The sequence below is a fragment of the Sebastes umbrosus genome, chromosome 15 (assembly GCF_015220745.1).
Source record: "Sebastes umbrosus isolate fSebUmb1 chromosome 15, fSebUmb1.pri, whole genome shotgun sequence".
Classification (NCBI taxonomy): Eukaryota; Metazoa; Chordata; class Actinopteri; order Perciformes; family Sebastidae; genus Sebastes; species Sebastes umbrosus.
Window position 1 is genome coordinate 12,948,897 of NC_051283.1, and position 19,937 is coordinate 12,968,833.

General features: G+C 41.6%; 1 protein-coding gene across 4 annotated transcripts in view; it reads right to left on the reverse strand.

Moving 5' to 3' along the window:
• col16a1 (collagen, type XVI, alpha 1) overlaps positions 1-19,937 on the reverse strand; it is a 133,856-nt gene that overhangs the window by 12,983 nt on the left and 100,936 nt on the right. For 3 of the 4 annotated variants that reach the window (XM_037795031.1, XM_037795030.1, XM_037795032.1), the window contains 26 exons: positions 19,789-19,824; positions 19,579-19,701; positions 18,840-18,875; positions 17,220-17,255; positions 16,866-16,994; positions 16,518-16,562; positions 16,115-16,150; positions 15,970-16,023; positions 14,814-14,864; positions 14,584-14,727; positions 12,851-12,886; positions 11,166-11,273; positions 10,851-10,973; positions 10,681-10,734; positions 10,528-10,569; positions 9,164-9,199; positions 9,025-9,078; positions 8,845-8,913; positions 8,692-8,745; positions 8,272-8,298; positions 6,562-6,618; positions 6,199-6,243; positions 5,978-6,049; positions 5,201-5,254; positions 402-455; positions 87-209 (listed from right to left, as the gene is read on the reverse strand). In XM_037795031.1, the coding sequence (XP_037650959.1) occupies positions 87-209; positions 402-455; positions 5,201-5,254; positions 5,978-6,049; positions 6,199-6,243; positions 6,562-6,618; positions 8,272-8,298; positions 8,692-8,745; positions 8,845-8,913; positions 9,025-9,078; positions 9,164-9,199; positions 10,528-10,569; positions 10,681-10,734; positions 10,851-10,973; positions 11,166-11,273; positions 12,851-12,886; positions 14,584-14,727; positions 14,814-14,864; positions 15,970-16,023; positions 16,115-16,150; positions 16,518-16,562; positions 16,866-16,994; positions 17,220-17,255; positions 18,840-18,875; positions 19,579-19,701; positions 19,789-19,824 (1,698 nt within the window). The remainder of the gene's footprint in view (positions 1-86; positions 210-401; positions 456-5,200; positions 5,255-5,977; positions 6,050-6,198; positions 6,244-6,561; positions 6,619-8,271; positions 8,299-8,691; positions 8,746-8,844; positions 8,914-9,024; positions 9,079-9,163; positions 9,200-10,527; positions 10,570-10,680; positions 10,735-10,850; positions 10,974-11,165; positions 11,274-12,850; positions 12,887-14,583; positions 14,728-14,813; positions 14,865-15,969; positions 16,024-16,114; positions 16,151-16,517; positions 16,563-16,865; positions 16,995-17,219; positions 17,256-18,839; positions 18,876-19,578; positions 19,702-19,788; positions 19,825-19,937) is intronic. The other variant, XM_037795033.1, reaches the window with a different exon arrangement.

Below are 19,937 nucleotides of genomic sequence, written 5' to 3' on the forward strand. Positions count from 1 at the left end.
CTGCCCGACAAACTATTTGAGGTAAGCCTTAACCATCGAGAGTTTCCCAAATTGTGGGTTACCTTCTAGACACAACCAAGTCTCACCTTGTCACAGCTGTCCAAGGGGGTTACACCAGGCTTTCCCTGGTCTACCTTTTCTCCCGTGGCACCAGTTGTGCCTGACACACCCGGATATCCTTGGGAACAGTTCCCTTCTTTACAGACCTCCTAGGTTGTAGAACACACACACACACACACACACACACACACACACACACACACACACACACAGCATATACTGTAAATATTATATGTACACAAACACACTGATCAAGAGTTTCAAGAGAACTGACCAAGCAAAAATAAAGGAAAGTCACAGGATACAATCTCCCCAAAATGCATTGTTACTCATGAACTTACATCAACATCTCCTCCAGCAGAGTCTTGAGGCAGCTGGTGTGGTCCAACTTGGATCTAGAGAAGGGGCAGCGAAACGGAAATAAGATCAGTATTTACTTTATGGCATCAAAGGGAAAACCCAATTATCAAAATCTGCTCTTTTCTTCCACATTCGACAAACCCAGACAGTTTCCCAATGTTCTTATCCAAAAACATTTCGAGGAGAGCGTTACAATGGAGTATGGTTTCTTCAACGACTTCACAATTCCACAATGGCATGACAGTCACATACACCTCCTATTTTATGTATTTGTATAACCCTCTAACCAGGATATGTTTGTGCATTCAGATGGAAGAAGTGGTTAAATTAAGTGTACTTATAATATGGCATACAATATTTGTTTTACAATTTGCTGAGTCTGTCAAAGACTTGGAATACACTTCCCTTTATCAGCAAAAGCTGCAAAAAACAAATAATGGTACAAAGAACCATTTCATTCAATGTCAAGACAAAAGAAAATACTGAGGTTGCAGAATTTAGGACATTTCACCCCTCATCCAAGAGGCCTGTTCCGTTCAGAACTGCCTTACAACACATTTTATGATGCATTTTATAAACCCTGGTCTATATTTTTCATAATAATCCTACTAAAAAATCCAATTTTATAATGTTTTCTGTAAAAATCTTAACTTAATTTCAACTTAATTTCCACATTAAAATGCATTGGCCACCCTCACTGCACTATATACAGTGCAACCCTCTGTCTATGGCTCTATGTAGTAGGCTTAGTTTTGTTGCCAAAGATTTCACTCATGTCAACAAAAGGTTTTCTATGATGTTATGGCCCCCCAAAAAGCTTTTACTCGACATAAACCCTTGAAAATCAGCAGTGTTGACACTATATGCTGATACTTGATTCTCATAAAACACCTGACTCAACTGTTATCAGGCCATTAAATAGGCGTTATCGGTCGCTCTAAGCACCACAGATGTGGGTCAGTAGGGGCCTACTATGTTGTAAAAGTGAAACAGAAACTTAAAAGCAACACGTTCTAACACGAAATGCTGAATATGAAACATTACGTTTAGAACACAAACAAAAATGCTTCTTTTGGTTTAGGCAACAAAACTACAACTTCTTAGGTTTAGGCAACAAAACCATTTAAGTCAAGTTTAGGGGAAAACATTGTTTTTTGGCTTAAAATAATTAAGTTTCCAAAGTTAAAGTGAAACTTAAGACTTGTGAACACAAAGACAACCACACTTTGATTTCACACGAGATGCAAACTCCAGTCTTGTGGGTGGAAACCCTGTGTTTTGTGTCCCATCTATTGCCCCCGACCTCCACCCCATATGGAGTTTAATGCTGCCTACAGTGCCTGACTTCCACTGCTGCTCCTGTCATAATGCCTACGGTCGCTAGAGGTCGCTGTCGTGTTCTTTTATACCTTCTTTCGGTAATCTACCATGTGAATAGATGTTAATACCTACTATTGGGTGTAGTAGGCCCCTATTGACCCACATCTATGGTGCTTATAGCGACAGATAACGCCTATTTAATAGGCTGACGAGAGGCAGATATGTGACAAATATGAACTGGTTAAACAAAACAATAGCAGATATAGACCAGAAAAACAAAAACCTTAGTACTCATTTCAACGAAATGGCTGTAAAGCTGTAATTACAAACTGTCAAGACCTCAAGTCTGCACCCGAAAAGTTTTAAATTTAAAGTGAAGAACGTGGCACCAAAAAAAGCAGGCCAGACACACATAACTGGCTCTGCCCACACATACTGTACATAAACGCAAACACACATTCTGGAAACTTGCAAAAAAAACATTGAAGAAAAAAAGGCCACAATGAAGTTACATTGCTTAATAACACGGATTTCTGAAATAAAACCGCTCTCTCCACAAGCCCAATCACATTCACCGTGAAAGGCGGTCTGCTCCCTATCAAAGCAATGGGACCATTTCCACTGAGAGAGTCTGTCAATAGCACCTGTCCTGGTTTCAAAGTCATTACGAACCCATTTTACATTGTTCAACCTGTTTTATGGGCACAAGGCTTTGTGCATTAATAGACTTGCTCAAAAGAAGGTTCTCTATAGTAAAATGTCACAGTGCAATGATCACTCATGCCACACTTAAAAGGGATCTGCAAATTGTTAACTTTGTGATTTCTCTGAGCAACATACTGTTATGTTTCAGAGCAATTTGTGAGAGCTTTTGAGAGCTTTGCTGCCACTTTGAGTGACACAATACCTGCAGAACCATGGAAGAAAAAGAGGCATTGACTGGTTCATTTACAAACATTAAGGCCAAACTAAGTCTGCACATAAAGATGGCAGAGGGTTCCAACTTTTCCACTGTAGTCTTACATGTAACTTCATGTAGTGGGTGTGAGCATTTAGCAATTCTGCAATAGTTCAGAGCTTCCCCTACAACTCAGTCAAATTTCACTGCATCTCTTCCTTTCAACCATGATCCATGGATGCATTTAAATATACTAGGGCTGTCAATTGATTACAATATTTAATTTTATTCAATTAATCGCATGATTGTACATACAGTAGCTAATCACGATTAATCACAATTTAGTCACACATTTTTTATCTCTTCAAAATGTACCTTAAAGGCAGATTTGTCAATTATTTAATATACTTATCAACATGCGAGTCTGCAAATACGATTGTTTTCTGCAGATGTATGTATACATTTATTATTGGAAATCAATTAACAACACAAAACAATGACAAATATTGTCCGGAAACCCCCCCAAAACTGCATGACATTATCATAAAGTGGGCACGTCTGTTAAGGGGAGACTCGTGGGTACCCATAGAACCCATTTTCATTCACATATCTTGAGGTCAGAGGTCAAGGGACCCCTTTGAAAATGACCATGCCAGTTATTCCTCACCAAAATTTATCTTAAGTTTGGAGCGTTATTTAGCCTCCTTCGTGACCAGCTAGTATAACTTAAAATAAATTTTCATTAACACGTTATTTTCGCGTTAACTTTGACAGCCCTAAAAATATACAAACCATGGCTGTTTGTTTTAGAAGTGTTGCTTTCTGCAGAGAGTTTCTATACCATCAGTCTCAAATCTATTCCACAGTGGTCTACTGATTTTCCAGCACCTCCCTTTCCTCCATTAAAGTACTACTTTAATTCCTGTGTTGGAGGTGAAGTTCCCCTTGAGTGCTGGCTGGAGATCAGCATCGATGTGCCTTTAATGAAATTAAGCCATCAGCGGACTTGAAAGAAACAAAACTGACACCGTATACAGTAAAAATCCACTTCACAACACTCCACCTCATTTCTCCACTTTGATGTTGTCCTTGTACTTGTACTTTAAGTAAACTAGCTTTGGACACATGAGACCTTCCGGAGTTGTTCAAACAGATCTGAGGCCAGATGCACAACAGGCCAAATATGCATATGTAGTGTTTGAAAAAAAATTACTGCATGTTTTAAAGTTATAAATCTCAGTCACCATGAAATATGCGAGCATATGCACAAGCCTTATGTCCAGTCACACAGGTATCCATAAATAGATATCAGCACACCCCTTTTGAATATTGTGCGACATAAACCAAACTTGCTCTTTCCTTGGTCTGGTATCAGAAGCACCCTTTAACAGCAGCACAAGCTCAATATGTATTTAAATAAATAAACGGCTTTAATCATGATACAATAAAATCATGATTTTAGAAAAAAAAAAAGGTGTTAACACCAGTGCTCGAAGTGGGCTGGTATTGATTTCTGCCCTCTCCATATTAGGTTCTCTGGGCGATTCAAAGCGGCGCGGCGCCAACTTTTTTAATTAAACGATTTCTGAATCTGCTCTTTTGATTTAACAGAATATTATTTTTTACATTTCCAGAAGAATTAGATGCTGAGACAAAGCCTGATATGAGTAAATAATAAAATAATTATTTTAACTATAGCAAGTTTACTCTAAGCTTTTGGGGCATTATCTAGAGTCTAGATAATACATATAATTTGGGACATTAATAATTATTATTATAGTCCAAAATTATGTGAAATTGCATAGTTTTAAGTCAAAAACCTACAAATGTTCTTGTGTCTCTTTATCCTGCTGTATAATACTCTATGTAGGAGCATCCTGACTGGGACACTGCTCCTAAAACCTGAATGAATAGCTCACACACCTCAACTCGGCATGCATACCTGCCTGCCTGTCTGGCTGGCTGGTGTTGATTCCAGTCTATAGGCATCTTATAATATAGGCTATAAATAACACAGAGAAAGCACCTTAAGTGGTGCACTATAACACTATGGTTAAATATACAAACACACCACCTGAACCCTATAATGTTTCAGTGTGAATCTTATTGGAGTATTAAAGGCCTACTAGAGGAGATGCAGAGTCCAAGTATAATTACAGCAATACAATCACAGCTGATTATGACTGACACAGTATAACATGATTAAAGATATAATATATAAATAAACAGGAGCAAGAGATGGCTGATGCCGGCCGATACACATGCCAACATGTGAATATCTTCTTTACTGGCACTTGTTTTTTTCCACTTCAAGCACTGGTTAACACAATACACAATTATAATTGTTATGAAATGGAGCTGTTTACATGTACGGAGTCAAATTTGTACCAAATGCTACAAATCGTAACTTTGCATTACTTACTTTGTTCCCTTGAATGAATAATTTGACTTCCTGACACATGCATTCATTTTGTGCTTTTGCATCATTTATACATAAAGTCCCAGATCTCGAATCAGTAGATAAGAGCCGCCTCTCCTCCTTTTCTCTCTAATTTTACTTACGCTGTATCCAGGCAAACCCGGTATCCCCTGTATCCCGTCGTTTCCAGGGATACCCTGAAAGAAGGAACTGAGGTTGAACTGGTTTGTTGCCAATCGAGGGCTAGCCACTCCCATCTCCACCAGCGGTCAAGGCAGAGTTGAAGGGTCAAAATGATAAAATTTGTTCCTTCTTCTACCTTGTCTTTTGAAACTTTGTACCATTTTGCATTCAGCCACAGTTACAAACGCACCCTTGTCAAAGACATGACCTCTTCCATCACCATCTTTTGATGTCTGTCTCACACCTTTGACTTTTGCAACACAGACCACACCTTATTTGAAGGTCAAACTTTAGAAATGAATCAAACTGGTACTTCAAATTAGCATTGCATTATGTCTTTTTTTACATTTATACTTTAGACCTTCAAATAGCAGTTAATGTCTTGACAGACATTCCCAAAGCTTGCTCAGTTGCTTCCCACATGGGTTAAAGCCTTTAAGCACTGGAGCAGTTAGTGCATTTATCACTTGATCCTGATTATCGAAGCCTTTTATGAACCAAGCTACTGCACACATTCAGTATAGAATGCTGCTCCATTTCCTACATGCATATTATGAACTTTATTTTCCCATCAAGTTGCAAAGCATGTCAAACATTGCCTTTCTTAAGAACCCAAGTTTCCCAAGCTGAAAGCCTACATCATAAGTAGCTTGTAGTTGAATCCAGGCTGATGGAGCAGCTACTGAATTGAACTGAAGAGACCCCCCCATCACCATCCTACTGCCCCTTTCTCTTACCTGTCGTCCCTCCGTTCCAGTAAAACCCTGAATCCCAGGTGGGCCAGGTGGGCCTGGAGGTCCTGGTGGGCCCTACAGCATACAAAGACACGGCCACAAGTGACATCACACATTCAGAGTCAAACACAAATGAAGAATTGTGTGAACAAAGTTTGCGAGGTAACAACAGAAACAAACAATGCCCAAGTAATCAGACAGGACTGCTGGCTGACAGATCAGACCTGAGGCCCGGGCTGCCATGTGTTTATTGGAGTTCCTGGAGCTCCCTGGAAGGCAAAAGTAGTCAAAATCAGAGCAGCACTGGTGCTTGCAAAATATACACAAAGTGCACAGTGTGAAGTTACGAATAATACAACAAATGTCAAAGCACAGTATGATGCAAAGGGGAAATAACTAAGCATGAACGCAGGTTTTTCTCAATATGCCCCCTGTGGAGTCATAATAAACGCCCTGAGTGTGTGTTTAAAAAATCAATGTGTATTCAGACTCCTGTTGCGAGGCAACAATCCTCATACTAATTGTACGTCTCCATGTGTTTATTTCAGTGTGTGTGTGTGTGTGTGTGTGTGTAAGCGTGTACTCACAGGTCCGCCGATGCCCGTGTGCACGGGGATTATGCAGTTGCACTCTCCAGGTTCACCCTGAAATATACATCAAACAAAGACCCATAAGAAAAAGCTTAAAGTGAAACTCTTTGCAAAATTTTAAGCACATGATGCAAAACTGAGTCCTCATTCAACATTAAAACTCTAGTTACTGAAAGAAAGTCAGAACTCTTTGAGGTTTCAGGACTCTTCTGTGCAGTTTTGCAAAATCCTGAAATCTTACGCATCACAAAGGCTCTCAAAACTGCAGGGGGGCGAAATGCTATTTTTATACCAATTAGTGAACTTTAAGTGTTGCATTTAGGGCTGTCAGTCAATTCAAATATTTAAGCTTGATTAATTGCATGTTTGTCCATAGTTAATCGTGACTAATCGCAAATGAATCACACATTTTAATCTGTTTAAAATGTACCTTAAAGGGAGATTTGTCAAGTATCTAATGCTCTTAGGAGGGAGCCAATATGCTTGCTTTATGCAAATGTATGTATATATTTATTATTGGAAATCAATTATCAACACAAAACAATGACAAATATTGTCCAGAAACCCTCACAGGTACTGCTTTTAGCATACAAATATGCTCAAATCATAACATGGCAAACTCAAGCCCAACAGGCAACAACAGCTGTCAGTGTGTCAGTGTGCTGACTTGACTATGACTTGACTATGACTTGCCCCAAACTGCATGTGATTATCATGAAAATGGGCATGTCTGTAAAAGGGGAAACTCGTGGGTACCGATAGAACCCTTTTTTATGAGGTTAGAAGTCAAGGGACGCCTTTGATAATGGCCATGCCAGTTTTTCCTCGCCAAAATCTAGCTTTAAAATTGAGCCCGCTACAACCTCCGAAAGATTGAATAGCGGCTAAGCCCGACAGTGGCCCGTCGGATTTTTAAGAGATTTAATTCAAAGGCGCAAGTTGCGTTAATGCGTTAAAGAAATTAATGGCATTAAAATTAATTTGCATTATCGTGTTAACTTTGACAGCCTTAGTTGCATTACATGAATTTGTCCCTAAAACCTTAATGTAGTGTAAGAATAGGATGAATGTATGGTACTGCGATGCAAAGAATGGTGCATTTCACCTAACATCTATGAAGAGCCAATGACATCCCCTATTACGCACCTGCTCTCACTACTTTCCTCTTACATCCCAGTCAGGTTTGTACAGTATATATATGAGCTCTCCAGGATAGCCCTAGACTCTGTATGAATACAATGACTACAGATTCTGAATCCTATGCAAAATCTTACCTTATATATTCTCATTCTCTTACTTTTCCTCGACTTTTTCCTCTTTAACTATGGGCTCCTGTCCCACATCTCAAACCCCACTCCCGACCCTTAAGCACTGCCTCCACCGTCTTCTTCATCTCTCCCACCCTCTCTCAGTGACAGTCTGGACCGGTGGCTCTGATGAATGCGGTAATTAATAGTCTCACACACTTTCTCTCTTTAGGCCCCCGAAACTCCTCTTGTATGCCAGCGACAGTACACTCGTCACCTCCGCTGCTACTCTATCTGTGGCTCGAGGCAGGTGCGTGCGTGCATGTGTGTGTTTGAGCGCATGTATGTGTGTGCGTGTGCGTGAGATGAGGGGAACCATCTCTCGCGATTACCATCTGTTCCACCCCCTTATATTCAAACCCCTCCAGATCCCTTCATCCAAACAAAACGGTAGACTTACCTTGTCCCCCTTAGCTCCATCAAGTCCCTGCAAAAGAAGGAGACAGCAAGCACACACACACACACACACACACACACACACACACACACAAGCACTTAGTTACTCTTGCTTTGTTGTTCCAGAAGAAAGCTCACGGGGCATTGAGCTGAGTGGAGATCAGGGGACAGGGGATGAAATGGGAGCAGACATTGCCTCTGTTATGGATCGAGGCAGACATCCTTGGTTACAAATGATGCCTAAATCAAGGACAATTCCCAAAGAAGCTCAAAGAAAATTAAAACTCTGAACAGACGCTAACACTGGTGCAACAACTCAAGTTTGCTGCTTAAATTTCCCTAACAGCTCTTCAAATTGTTGATGCATACTTACAAACACATGCAAATGAAACACTTTAGACAATAAAAGAACAAGACAACTCACAGGTCTGCCATCAGTTCCATGCAATCCTGGAGACCCGGGGGTTGCATCTCTACCCTGGGTGAAAAAAGTAAATAGGATACAGTGTTTGAAAAATATTACAGCACGACATTATATGCCCACACGCACATGCAAAAATGTGTATTAATGTCCTACCGGAGGCCCTGATACCCCGATGCCCTCAGGCCCCTGTGGTCCTGGTAGCCCGACTTCTCCTCTGGAGCCCTAGGAACACAAAGCGGTGCCACATGGTTTCATTGTTTCAAACAAAATGAGGTACATTTCGTTGTATATTGTACTAATAAGTTGGGCTTCCACATCTCTATTTTATGCTACCTTTTCCCCTGATGGGCCAACAGGTCCAGTCAATCCACTGGCTCCAGGAGGTCCCTGTACAAAACACAGATTAGACCAAAATCTGAAAATGGAGTAAAAAAAAAAGTAGGACTATGAAAGAAATATGAGACCAACTTACTACAAGTCCTGGGAGCCCTCTTGGTCCCTCTTCACCCTGACAAAAATGAAAAAGCCACAACAAAAAGAAAGGTTTAGTTGGGCAGGGGCAGCCCTGTCTCATTCCTAGGTCATCACGCTTTGTCACGCCCCCTTGGCGTCGGATACCAACAGCACAAGGCAACCTTTAGGTGCACTTCACTTCAATGGCCCATTGACTGCACGACAATTAACGTCTTTTGTTCCCTGGGTGGGTTGTACAACTCTGGATCACTGGGTCTTAAAAAGTTGATTAGGTTTCTACTTTTCCACTGCAGGCCTTTGTTTTTGGCACCACCCTGCGGCCGCAGCCAAAATGCACAACCCCTATTGAAAATGGGAGGACTTTTTTGTGTTTTCGCCGCACCACCGGATCTGGTGTGAATGCAGGCCTCCACCCCCTGCATTCCCCCGTACCGGGCTTTCAACTAACTCCAATGTTATAAACCCCGCTGCAATATTAGACGCTTAGAGCAACTGCTCCAGCCGTCAATTTACTCTGTCCGCGTAGGGAGAGGTCGAGGAGGTTGGATGGGTCAAACAAACACAGGACTTTCACTCAGGAGGATGCTGTTGCGTGTGTTCGTTTGTGAAAGCAACTTATTTTAAGGTACGTACGTGAGTTAACTTACTTAACGCATTTAACTTATATATGTAACTTAAGTTACATAACAGGGCGCCCTGGTAGCTCAGCTGGTAGAGGGGATGCCCATGTACTAAGGCTGGGTCCTAACCGCGGGTTCGAGTCCGACCCGTGGCCCTCTGCTGCATGTCATCCCCTCTCTCTTTCTCCCCCTTTCATGTCTATGCTATCGCTATCAAATAAAAGCCAAACAAATAATAATCATTTGAAAAAAGTTAGTTACATAACATACTTATTTTAACCCAAACCATAATCTTTTCCTAAACCTAACCAAGTAGTTTTGTTGCCTAAACCTAAGTGACACCAAAGGGGTCCTGACCAAGTGTCTGTATGTGTCGAGTCGTGAATACGAATAAGTTGTCTTGGGAGGAAACAAAGAGTGGAGTTTTGGGAGAGGAGGCCTGACTGTAAGAGATGTTTCATAGTGGAGAAGTAATGAAGGACAGGCTTCCTCAACAAAGCAATGAGGATTCCACAATACATCAATGGATTTGAGAGCAATCAGTCCAGGGTTAGTTTGAGATGGTTATTTACAACCTCATAAAACTTATTGTTAGATCTAAGAGGCAGAAGAGCGCTGATGTCATGGAAGGGTATGGTGTTCATTTCTGGGATCACAGCAGGACCACGTCCACCTAGGGGCTGTATGCGTATGCTTTGTATGACCGAGCTGCATCAGCTCCAGATGTGGACACGAGTCTTACTTGTGGTCCTGGAAGGCCGACTCCTGCAGCTCCAGCATTTCCCTACAAGGGGGCACAAAACAACATAGATTAGAATCTGTCAGTGATACATGATTATCCTCATCCTCTGCATGTATTCATAAACATGATAATATTAAAAATGGACATTCACACCTTGTTTCCTTTTGGACCGACAGGCCCCTGCACACCTGGTAAACCTGGTTTTCCCTGAAGAGAAAACATGATGATGATGGTAATTAACAATTTTCCTAGTACAGAGAGACAGAAGTAAATATATATAAATAATCAATAATATGTATATTTTAAATACATCATTCCCTCACATTTTTGCCAGACTTCCCTTGCCCAGCGGGACCAGGGTCTCCTCTTTCTCCTTTGACGCCTTGCACAACTACACCATCACCAACCGCAGTGCCCACAGAAGGACAGCTTGTACAAGCATCACCCTGGGAAAACAAACACAACAAATCCAAACCATGTTCCAGGGACCTTTTGGAAGAATCTAACTTATTATATTGCCCCCATTTAGCCAATCAGTGACCATTTTAACCACCTAAAACCATCATTGGTCCAAAAGTGTAACCAGTGGTATCTAAGATATCACCTGTAATTTCACATCACAGAGACAAAAGCCATACCTTTGCTCCCTTCAAGCCACTAAGTCCGTCCCGACCAGGCTCTCCGGGCAGTCCTGGGGATCCAGGAGCTCCGTCCAGTCCGTTATCTCCTTGATCTCCTTCTTCACCCTGGTAACATTGAAATATGATGATAAGAGCTCCTAACAGTCAACTCAATGTACTGTAGCTCTCACATTGCTTACATTAAAAGTACCGTATGGAGTTTTTAACCACGAGTCCTATGGAGCAATGTTTTTACGAGTGGCTCTCCGTTTTATTTGTTTTCTTGATTGTGTGCGCGCACAGGGACGCCATTGGTCACACAATATTCCACTGATCAACAGTTGGTGGCAGTAATATGACAGAAAACCCAGCAATGCCCCAACAAAGGCAGTTAAGAGGAAGACTACTAGCAAGTAACAGCTCTGTCTCCTAAAAAATTACATTCCAATAAAACTAAATTGCATTCTCAATTACGTTTGGAAGGCAACGTATTTTGTTGTGGATTACGCTTGTGTTTTACGTATCACAAATACCTTTGTAAGTCTGTGGACGGCTGCAGCGAGAGACGTAGTACACCGAGCGACGCGAAGAGCAGGTGACATAGTATATCGAGCAACCGTGAATGAAAATACGTGGAATAAAAATGTTATTGAATAATAACGGGTATAACAAGTGAGAAAGTACGTTGGTGGATGGGTCCCCAACAAACACCAGACTTTACCCCAGAAGACGGCTGTTTGTGTCCCACGTGAAACAGTCATTTCTTAAGTATTCGTTTAGTATTTTAGTAATTTTAAGCCAAACTTTGATGTTTTTTCACTAAGCCTAACCTAATAGTTCTGTTGCCTGAACCTAACTAAGTTTTTTTTTTCATTAACAACGTTAATTACGTGTTTAAAATGGTTTAAAGCTGCGACCGTAATCCGGGAGAAAATACATTTCCCTCAAAACGTATTTTGGTTATGCAGTTTAGTTGTATGGGAACATAATTTTGTGGGAGACAGGGTTGCAAGTAAACTTTTAAATAATGCAATGATTTAAAATATTCAAAATATCACTTGATACCAAACTAAAGCCTTTTATTATAATTGGTTGGTTTTAATTTTTGTGTCGCATTATAAGATTTATTCAACTGTCAAATACGGATAATGGTATCAGTCTTTTAAAATCCAGCCTGGCTCTGCTTTGAAGTCAAAGCAAAGTGATTGTAGGGAGAGCTTCAAGGTAATTTAAAGTAGCCTGTCTCTGTTGATGGCAGATTTATTGTCACCTCGTTTCTTGGGTAAAGTGAACGTTCCAAAAGACAGACGTGGTGACCTGAAATAAAGCAGAGTGCCTGGGCTCCTTTGAAATATTAGTCCATGCGTGCGGGGTGATTTTCCTGCAGACGTCCTTGATCCTACTGTCTCTAAAGGCAATCAGTGACTCCAAATAGTCTAACTCCTCGAGGTTATCAAATAGATTATTTTAGGTAGGCAGTTCGGGGCATGTGTATTTTGGGTATGAGTTATTTAAAAAAAACATGCAGAATGCCCAAGAGACGTTGATTAGTTGGTTTTAATTTCTCCGCTGACATCAAGGCTGTTTAATGTGGTGTGAATTTGTCGCTGGGTCATTGACGGTATACACAGCGTGTGAAGAAATACATACACAGAACAGCTTTTATAGACAAGATTTATAATTAACTCTGACAAGAAACTTACCTTTTCTCCTTTTACACCAGCAAGACCTGGCAGGCCCTGTGAAAGCAAATAGAAGGTGATGTACAAATGCACGCAGATACATGATACACATACAAACCCACACTCTCAGACACGTGCAGTCATCTGCAAGCATCGTGCGAGCCTCTATCCTTTCAGGTAATAATAACTGTTGACATAAAGCTAACCGCAGAGGCACACGGCATGTAATTGAGGTGTGACAGAAGCCAAAAGAGATGTATTACACTTAGTAACAATTCTGCAGTAAGAGAAGAATCCCTGCATATCCTATTTGTACAATAAGCATCATGCTTGATGCGCCCTTAGGGTGAAATCAGTCAGCATCTCAAACTTTTCGCTCATCCAGATGCTGCTTAATCTGTTTCAACATGGCAACGAAATAGCATAGCAAGAAGCTGCTTTGGTATTGTGGAATATTTTATGATTTAATTTTCTATCATTAATTCAGATAAAGACAGATCATTCTGACTGGTGGTGCATGCAGTATAAACATCAACTGTTGAACTTAACTGTCTGTAAAATAGTGTTTCTGGATCAACATGTGCTTGTTTGTAAGCTACAGTACTGTTCCATGTTCATTTAGTCAAGTTGTATTATTCATTGATGTTTTAAAGAGTCATGAGTAAAATAAACCATAAAATACAACAACGTAATATGTAATAAAATAACAGCACAATAAAACAAATTGTGGCAATATAAACAGTATCTTAAACTCGAACATAATGTGAGCAGCATGGATTAAAGAGTCTCTGGTTCTTTCGCTCTTGGCTCTGGGAGCTCAGAGAGCATCACGCTGCCCTCTAAAGGACGGACCAAGAAAGTCTTGAGAGGCCGTGACCTTTTTCTCATCTGACAATTCATGTTGTGTGTTTCTCTGTGTTTGCAGTGTGCAGTGTTGCGTGTGCATCAGTCATTTTTTCTAGCCATTTTGATCAATCTCACTGGTTTGCTTCCATTGCAAGCAAGGCAACAATGCAAACCCTTAAGGGGCCGTTCACATGCCACGTTTTTTGCGCCCTCAAATCCATTGTTGTCAGTGTAGACATGCAGCAGGAGCACTCAGACGCCATGCCCCTATTTTTCAGGGTGCAACAGTTGTGCCCCGAGATAAAAATAGTTCAACTTTTGGATCGCTGCAGCGCGCACCGCATGTCATGTGAAGAGGAACAACCAATCACAGCCGATAAATATCTTTTCTTTCTTCCGTAACAATCACTCTACGATAAATATATGGAGGAGAAGTCAATCGTTTTATTGCAGGGCTATCGAGAGCATTTACGATCTGTCTCACGGACTATTTTAGTTGCTTCACCCTGTCCTCCTAGGACGTCACAACATCCAGTTGACAGGCCGGCCAAATTGACACTGACACATCGAGCAGTAATGTTACTGTGAGGGATTGACGGTGCTGGAAATCCATTTATCTTTGTTTTGACTTTGTTTAGTTTGTCAGTGATGCTTACTGCTAAATTACCACAACTACATCATCATCATCATCATCGCAGCACACAGGTTTCGGTTGCTTAGTAACAGCAGGCACTACAGGAGCACAACCTCCAAAGCACCTTTGATAAAAGGATGAAAGCAGCACCGCTGGCGTTTTCCACGCGTTTTTAGACGCTACATGTGAACTGTCCCTAAAACAGATTTAAAGTATCTATAAAAACCAAGTTACTAATTCCACAAAGCTGCCTGTGTACTTTTAGCAATCGTACCCGTTTGCCATCAGCTCCGAGACCTGGAGGTCCGGGTGGACCTGGAGGGCCTTGTACGCCTGGCTTGCCTCCTGCTCCGTCAGGCAATTTGATGCCGGCGGGTCCGCTACCGACCTCGGCCGGCTGGCACAGACCACACTCGCCCTGTGGAGGGACAGGGAGTCAGAGGGTTAGTTTGCGTGACAATCAAGCTAAAGGATGAAAACAGCAATACGTACGTCTACACTTACCTTCTCACCCCTAAGACCAGGAAGACCAAGCCCAGGCAGCCCTTGTTCTCCCTGTCAAAAGATAAATATGATATTGATATATGTGGCATGGAAGGAGATAAAGTATTCAATGATGTTATCAAAAATACTGACATACAGATGGGTTTTTGAACGTAATTGGGAGATGCTTGTGCATAAATCGCACAAGTTTAACATGTAGAAAATGTTCAATATCCCAAGAAGGAAACTCCCATGTCAGCTAAAGAGTGCATACGTAGCTATAAGCATCTAGCACACCATTTTGTAAGAACTGAAGTAGTAATACTCTACTTTACTATACTAGCTTTCTCTGGTTCTGATTGTACATGATGTGTGTTTTATTGTTGTTTTAAAGGGATAGTTGGGGTGTTTTGAAGTGGGATTTTATGAGGTACTTGTCCATAGTAGGTGTATTACTTAGAGTAGATGACAGTGGACACGCCCCCAGCTTGGCGAAACAGAGAGGAGCACCGGCACCGGAGCAAAGCAATACAGTGCTGTGGACGGGACTGGCAGCAAAACAGATTTTAGCCACCTAAAAGAAAGTCTACGATATATTTAGAATATTTTCACCGCGTTATCTTGCCGTCAGACAACCCTTTCCTTCCCCTTTCTGACGTGGAACTGAACTGAGAGTGAAACTTATCTATACTCTCTCCAAAGACAGCAGGCTCAGATGACAAAAACAGTGAAGATACGTTTCACTTTTCAGTTCACCATCGGAAAATATTCTAAATATAGTGTACACTTAAAAATTTTTTGGTGAGCCTTTCTTTAAGGTGGCCAAAATACGTTTTTTTGCTGTCCCCGTCCACAGCACTGTATTGCTTTGCTCTGGTGGCGGTCATCTACTGTAGGTAATCTACCTACTATGGATAAGTACCTCATATAACCCCACTTCACCACACCCAAACTATCCCTTTAATGGCTAGTTTAACATCTGACAAAGGGACAACAGTTGAAAATTAGCCTTTTGGCTAAAACTGCCAACATTTACAGTGATGCTGATCAATGTGCATTGTCCCTAAGAATAAATAAATGTATAAAAATACCATACTTTTTTAGTCTAATAACATTTGAAGCTAAAAATCCATCTAAGCTCCTGCCTCCTAGTAAACGTTAGTCACTGCTCTCTTACCTTTGAGCCTCTCTGTCCATCCTTGCCACCGGTTCCCCTTGGTCCGGGCTTTCCCTGTCACATGGACGCATTTCATTTAAGAACATCGCTGAAATCAGGACATGAAGCGAGACATTCTGTTTCAAAGAACTGCATCTGAACTTACCGGCTTTCCATCAGCTCCTTTGCTGCCTGCGCTACCCTGCAGACAAGTAAAAAAAAAATCACTACGGCATCACACAGAATTTCACAAATTGATAAAAATGGATGGGTCTTTTAAATTGGTAATTCACATTTCATAGTAAGGTGCACCCTACAGGCAACCATGTCAAATGATTTGGGTTTTTCACTACCTAAGCTTTTCACTAATAAGTTCCCTGCTGAGTAAAATCCCTATGGCAGACAGTTTTGGGCCTTAAAATTAGCACACCGCTGTGATTATCTTCCTCATGAAGTCTATTACGAGCCCCATCCTGCAACCTACTGAGTGAGTTCCCCTTACGCAAGACTCGTCTGCTATTGAGGTCACCGACTCTCAGTGCTGTTTCTTTTTATGTTGCAGTACTTACCTTCTCTCCTCCTAGGCCAGGTGATCCAACGCTTCCCGGCTCCCCCTGTGGAGCAGGAAAAATTGAACGATACATCATTTTAATGAAGGTGCTTATCGCTGCTCACACATGCAAGCAAACACACTGACGTTAACAAAATCATAAAAACAATTACCCAATCAGTTTTCTTCAACTGTGTTTGTTACAGTATATATAATTGTTTCCTTTCAGTAAGACCAAAGTCCTCCAACAATAACAAGATAAAAAACTCGTTGTTATTGTTTTCACCTTGGTTGTGTTTATGAGTATACTGCTCTGCTTTTCATTTCAGCACTAGAATCATGTTAATTCTTTCTCAAACAGACTTACCTCCTCTCCTTTCTGTCCGATCCCAGCATCTCCCTTCTCACCCTTCTGCTGCAGGGTTTGGGTGTGGACACCGGGGACAGGGTTAAGGGGTAACTCTCCGAGAGTGGGGCAGACAGAACACGACTCTCCCTAAAAAAAAATGTAGACAGATTAGAGGTGGGTCGGAGATCATCTCCAAATAATTATCCAAATCAAAACAAACTAAATTAACATGGTTATGAATGCGATCCTGTAACAAATGCTAAATGTAAAACTATGCGCACAGGTTTAGCAAGACATACAACATGAAGTTGACAGCTGAATAAAGCAGTCTCAACAAGAAATTGTTTAACCTTGAGCCTAATAAAAGCTGACCTTTTCTCCTTTGAAGCCACCTGATCCTGGTTCCCCCTGCAAAAAAACATACAAAAACACAGACAAATTAGTCCAAGCTCGCTCAGGCGAACGTGTTTGCTTTGAGTTATTGTGTCTAGACATTGGACTAGAAGCATACAGTGGTGCAATAAGGCAGATGTTAGAGTTTATCAGAAATGTGTGAGTAGGTAGGTGTGGGTGTGCGTGGACTTGAGCAGGTTGGCATTCATTCAAACTAAAAAAGTCCAAGAACACGTCAAATAAATTTCCCCCTGTGGTGGAATAATTGATACACAAGTTATCTTTGGAAGGAAGAGGTCCGGAGCTGATGATGACAAAAGAAGGTTTATTGAAGCTTGATCAAGGAGAATTGTCAGGTCTCCACAATAGATGCTCTCTGCGTGAAGGCCTCACAACTCTGTCCTTCCTCCCCAGTGCTCAGTGTCTTACCCCTTATCATGTTATGACTTACTTCGTTCCTCTGGCATCTCTGCCCCTGGTTGCCCTAGCGACTGGCTCCACGGTCTCCACTACAGGCACAGCTGTACAGATAATGGTGGCTCCTCTAGACAGGACTCCAACCCAAGAATGTCAACAGAGGGACACTCTGACATACACTGACAAACACTTTGACCTTTCTACCAATAAGAGAGCAACTGATGGAAAATTCCATCACACCCCCCAAAGATGATTTCTGTCATTTTATGTAGTTCTTATCACACTGATGTATGTTCAAGTTTGGTTTTAATTAGTTATTTGATGCTATAAAAAGGGAGTGAGACGTTATGATTGACAGCTGCTCTGAGTGAGGCTCAGGAATGTACGAGAGAGGAGATGTAACTTTAACCTTTCATAACCGTCATAAGTTTGTGTAATAGAACATGTGTCAATTTGATCATGAATGTAGTTATAGAGATATTATGGTTAGTCGTTGTGTCTTTCTAGTCAAACAGCTACCATGGTGCTAACGTGGCAGCTAGGTGGCTCATGCTGGCAAGCCACGGCCGTGCTCAGCTTCTGATTGGCTCGGGTGTGTGAGCGGGACCTCCATACCGCGACTCCAGCCTCCCGATCACAACTGCGCAGACATTTCCAAATTGCATACTCTCTTACTCATATATCCACTGCACAGAGGATTGTGGGTCAGAGTAGCCAGAAAAGCATGCTGGCTTTGCATACTGCAAAATGCAACCGGATGTAGTAGGACATCCTGGTATTTTTAGCATACTGCATTTGACATACTATGTATTGTGGGACTTACTAGATCTTTTATCTGGCATACTAATAGTATGGTAGTATGGGTATTGGAATGCACAGTCTGGCTCCAAATGACAAAATCTCAAGATAGCAGCTCCCGTATCCAGGATATTTTTGGCTTCACTTTCGTACAGTGGGTGGAAGTGGAGACGCGTTGTCCATCTATGGTATGGGCTTACTAAGGTGCACTTTGGTCTCTTTCTGTGGAGTTTAGTCTGCATCTGCTTTAGGAGAGAGCCTTCTGCACTGCTGATGTTAGCACATCTGAATGTGTAGGAATGCAGATGAGCGTGTATAGGTCACGCTTTCCACAGAATATGAATGAACCAGAAGCTGTAAATGAATGAGGGGGGAACTCTTTACCTTCTGTCCTGCCTTGCCATCTCCACCCAGACGCCCCTGGAAAAATATAGAGAAAGAGAAGAGAAGAGAAGAGCAAGGGATGAGCCAGAAGTATTGTTAGTTCAACTTTGATAGAGCGAGGTCATATCTCTCTCTCTCTCTCTCTCTCTCCCTCTCTCTGCTCTACCTTCTTCTCCCTCTGTCCTAACCAGGTATGACAGATGGATGCTAGCATTATTGGAAATCGTTGCACAGAGAATCTCATAAGGCTCTAGATTTATATTCTCCCCACCTCACACACAAATCATTCCCCATTTCACCTGCTGGTATAAGTGAGAAGATGTAGAATGAACAGAAAGAGAAACACAATGTACAGTATATGTTGAGTCACTGGAGAGAGAAAAAAGAAGATGTGTTAAGAACGCATTAACAAAATGACCTTTCCCTGGGGAGAATACACTTTTGACAGCATATCATGCTTCCTATCCTTGAGCTGCTGCGAGTATTACAAGGGCAAATACAACCCCCGAGGTATAAATAAACGCCATACCTTCCCTCAGAATGATAGGAAAAATAAAATATATACACTATCAAACGAGTGCTCAAGGTTCAATCGTCAGCCTCAGCTCAGACTGTGTCTACGGCTCTCTAATAAAACATGTGGCACGATCGTAAAAATGTTAAACTGAACACTCAGAGCAGGCAGGTTCAGAATACATTGCAGTTTGACATTACAGTACGTTCAAACTGTTGTACTTACAGACGGTCCTCTCTCTCCTACCCCTGGTAGTCCAGGCTCTCCTTTAGGGCCTGGCTTCCCTTGCAGAGCCACTGTGTTGCCCATGTCTGTAGGCAGCACGGGGCACACTTCGCATGGGTCACCCTGAAGATTGAGTCAAACACACATTATGTGGATGAGAGAGCACACGGGCATGCGCATTAAGAGATTAAAGACAATGTTTACAGGTACCTTATCTCCTTTAAAGCCTGTCGGTCCTCTTGGTCCCTATGAAAACAGCAGAATCCCAGTCAGACACTGATGCATCAGCTCAGTTAGAATACTGCATAATGGAAGTTCATGCATGCATTGCTGAATATCAATCAAGGCTTAAAAGGTCT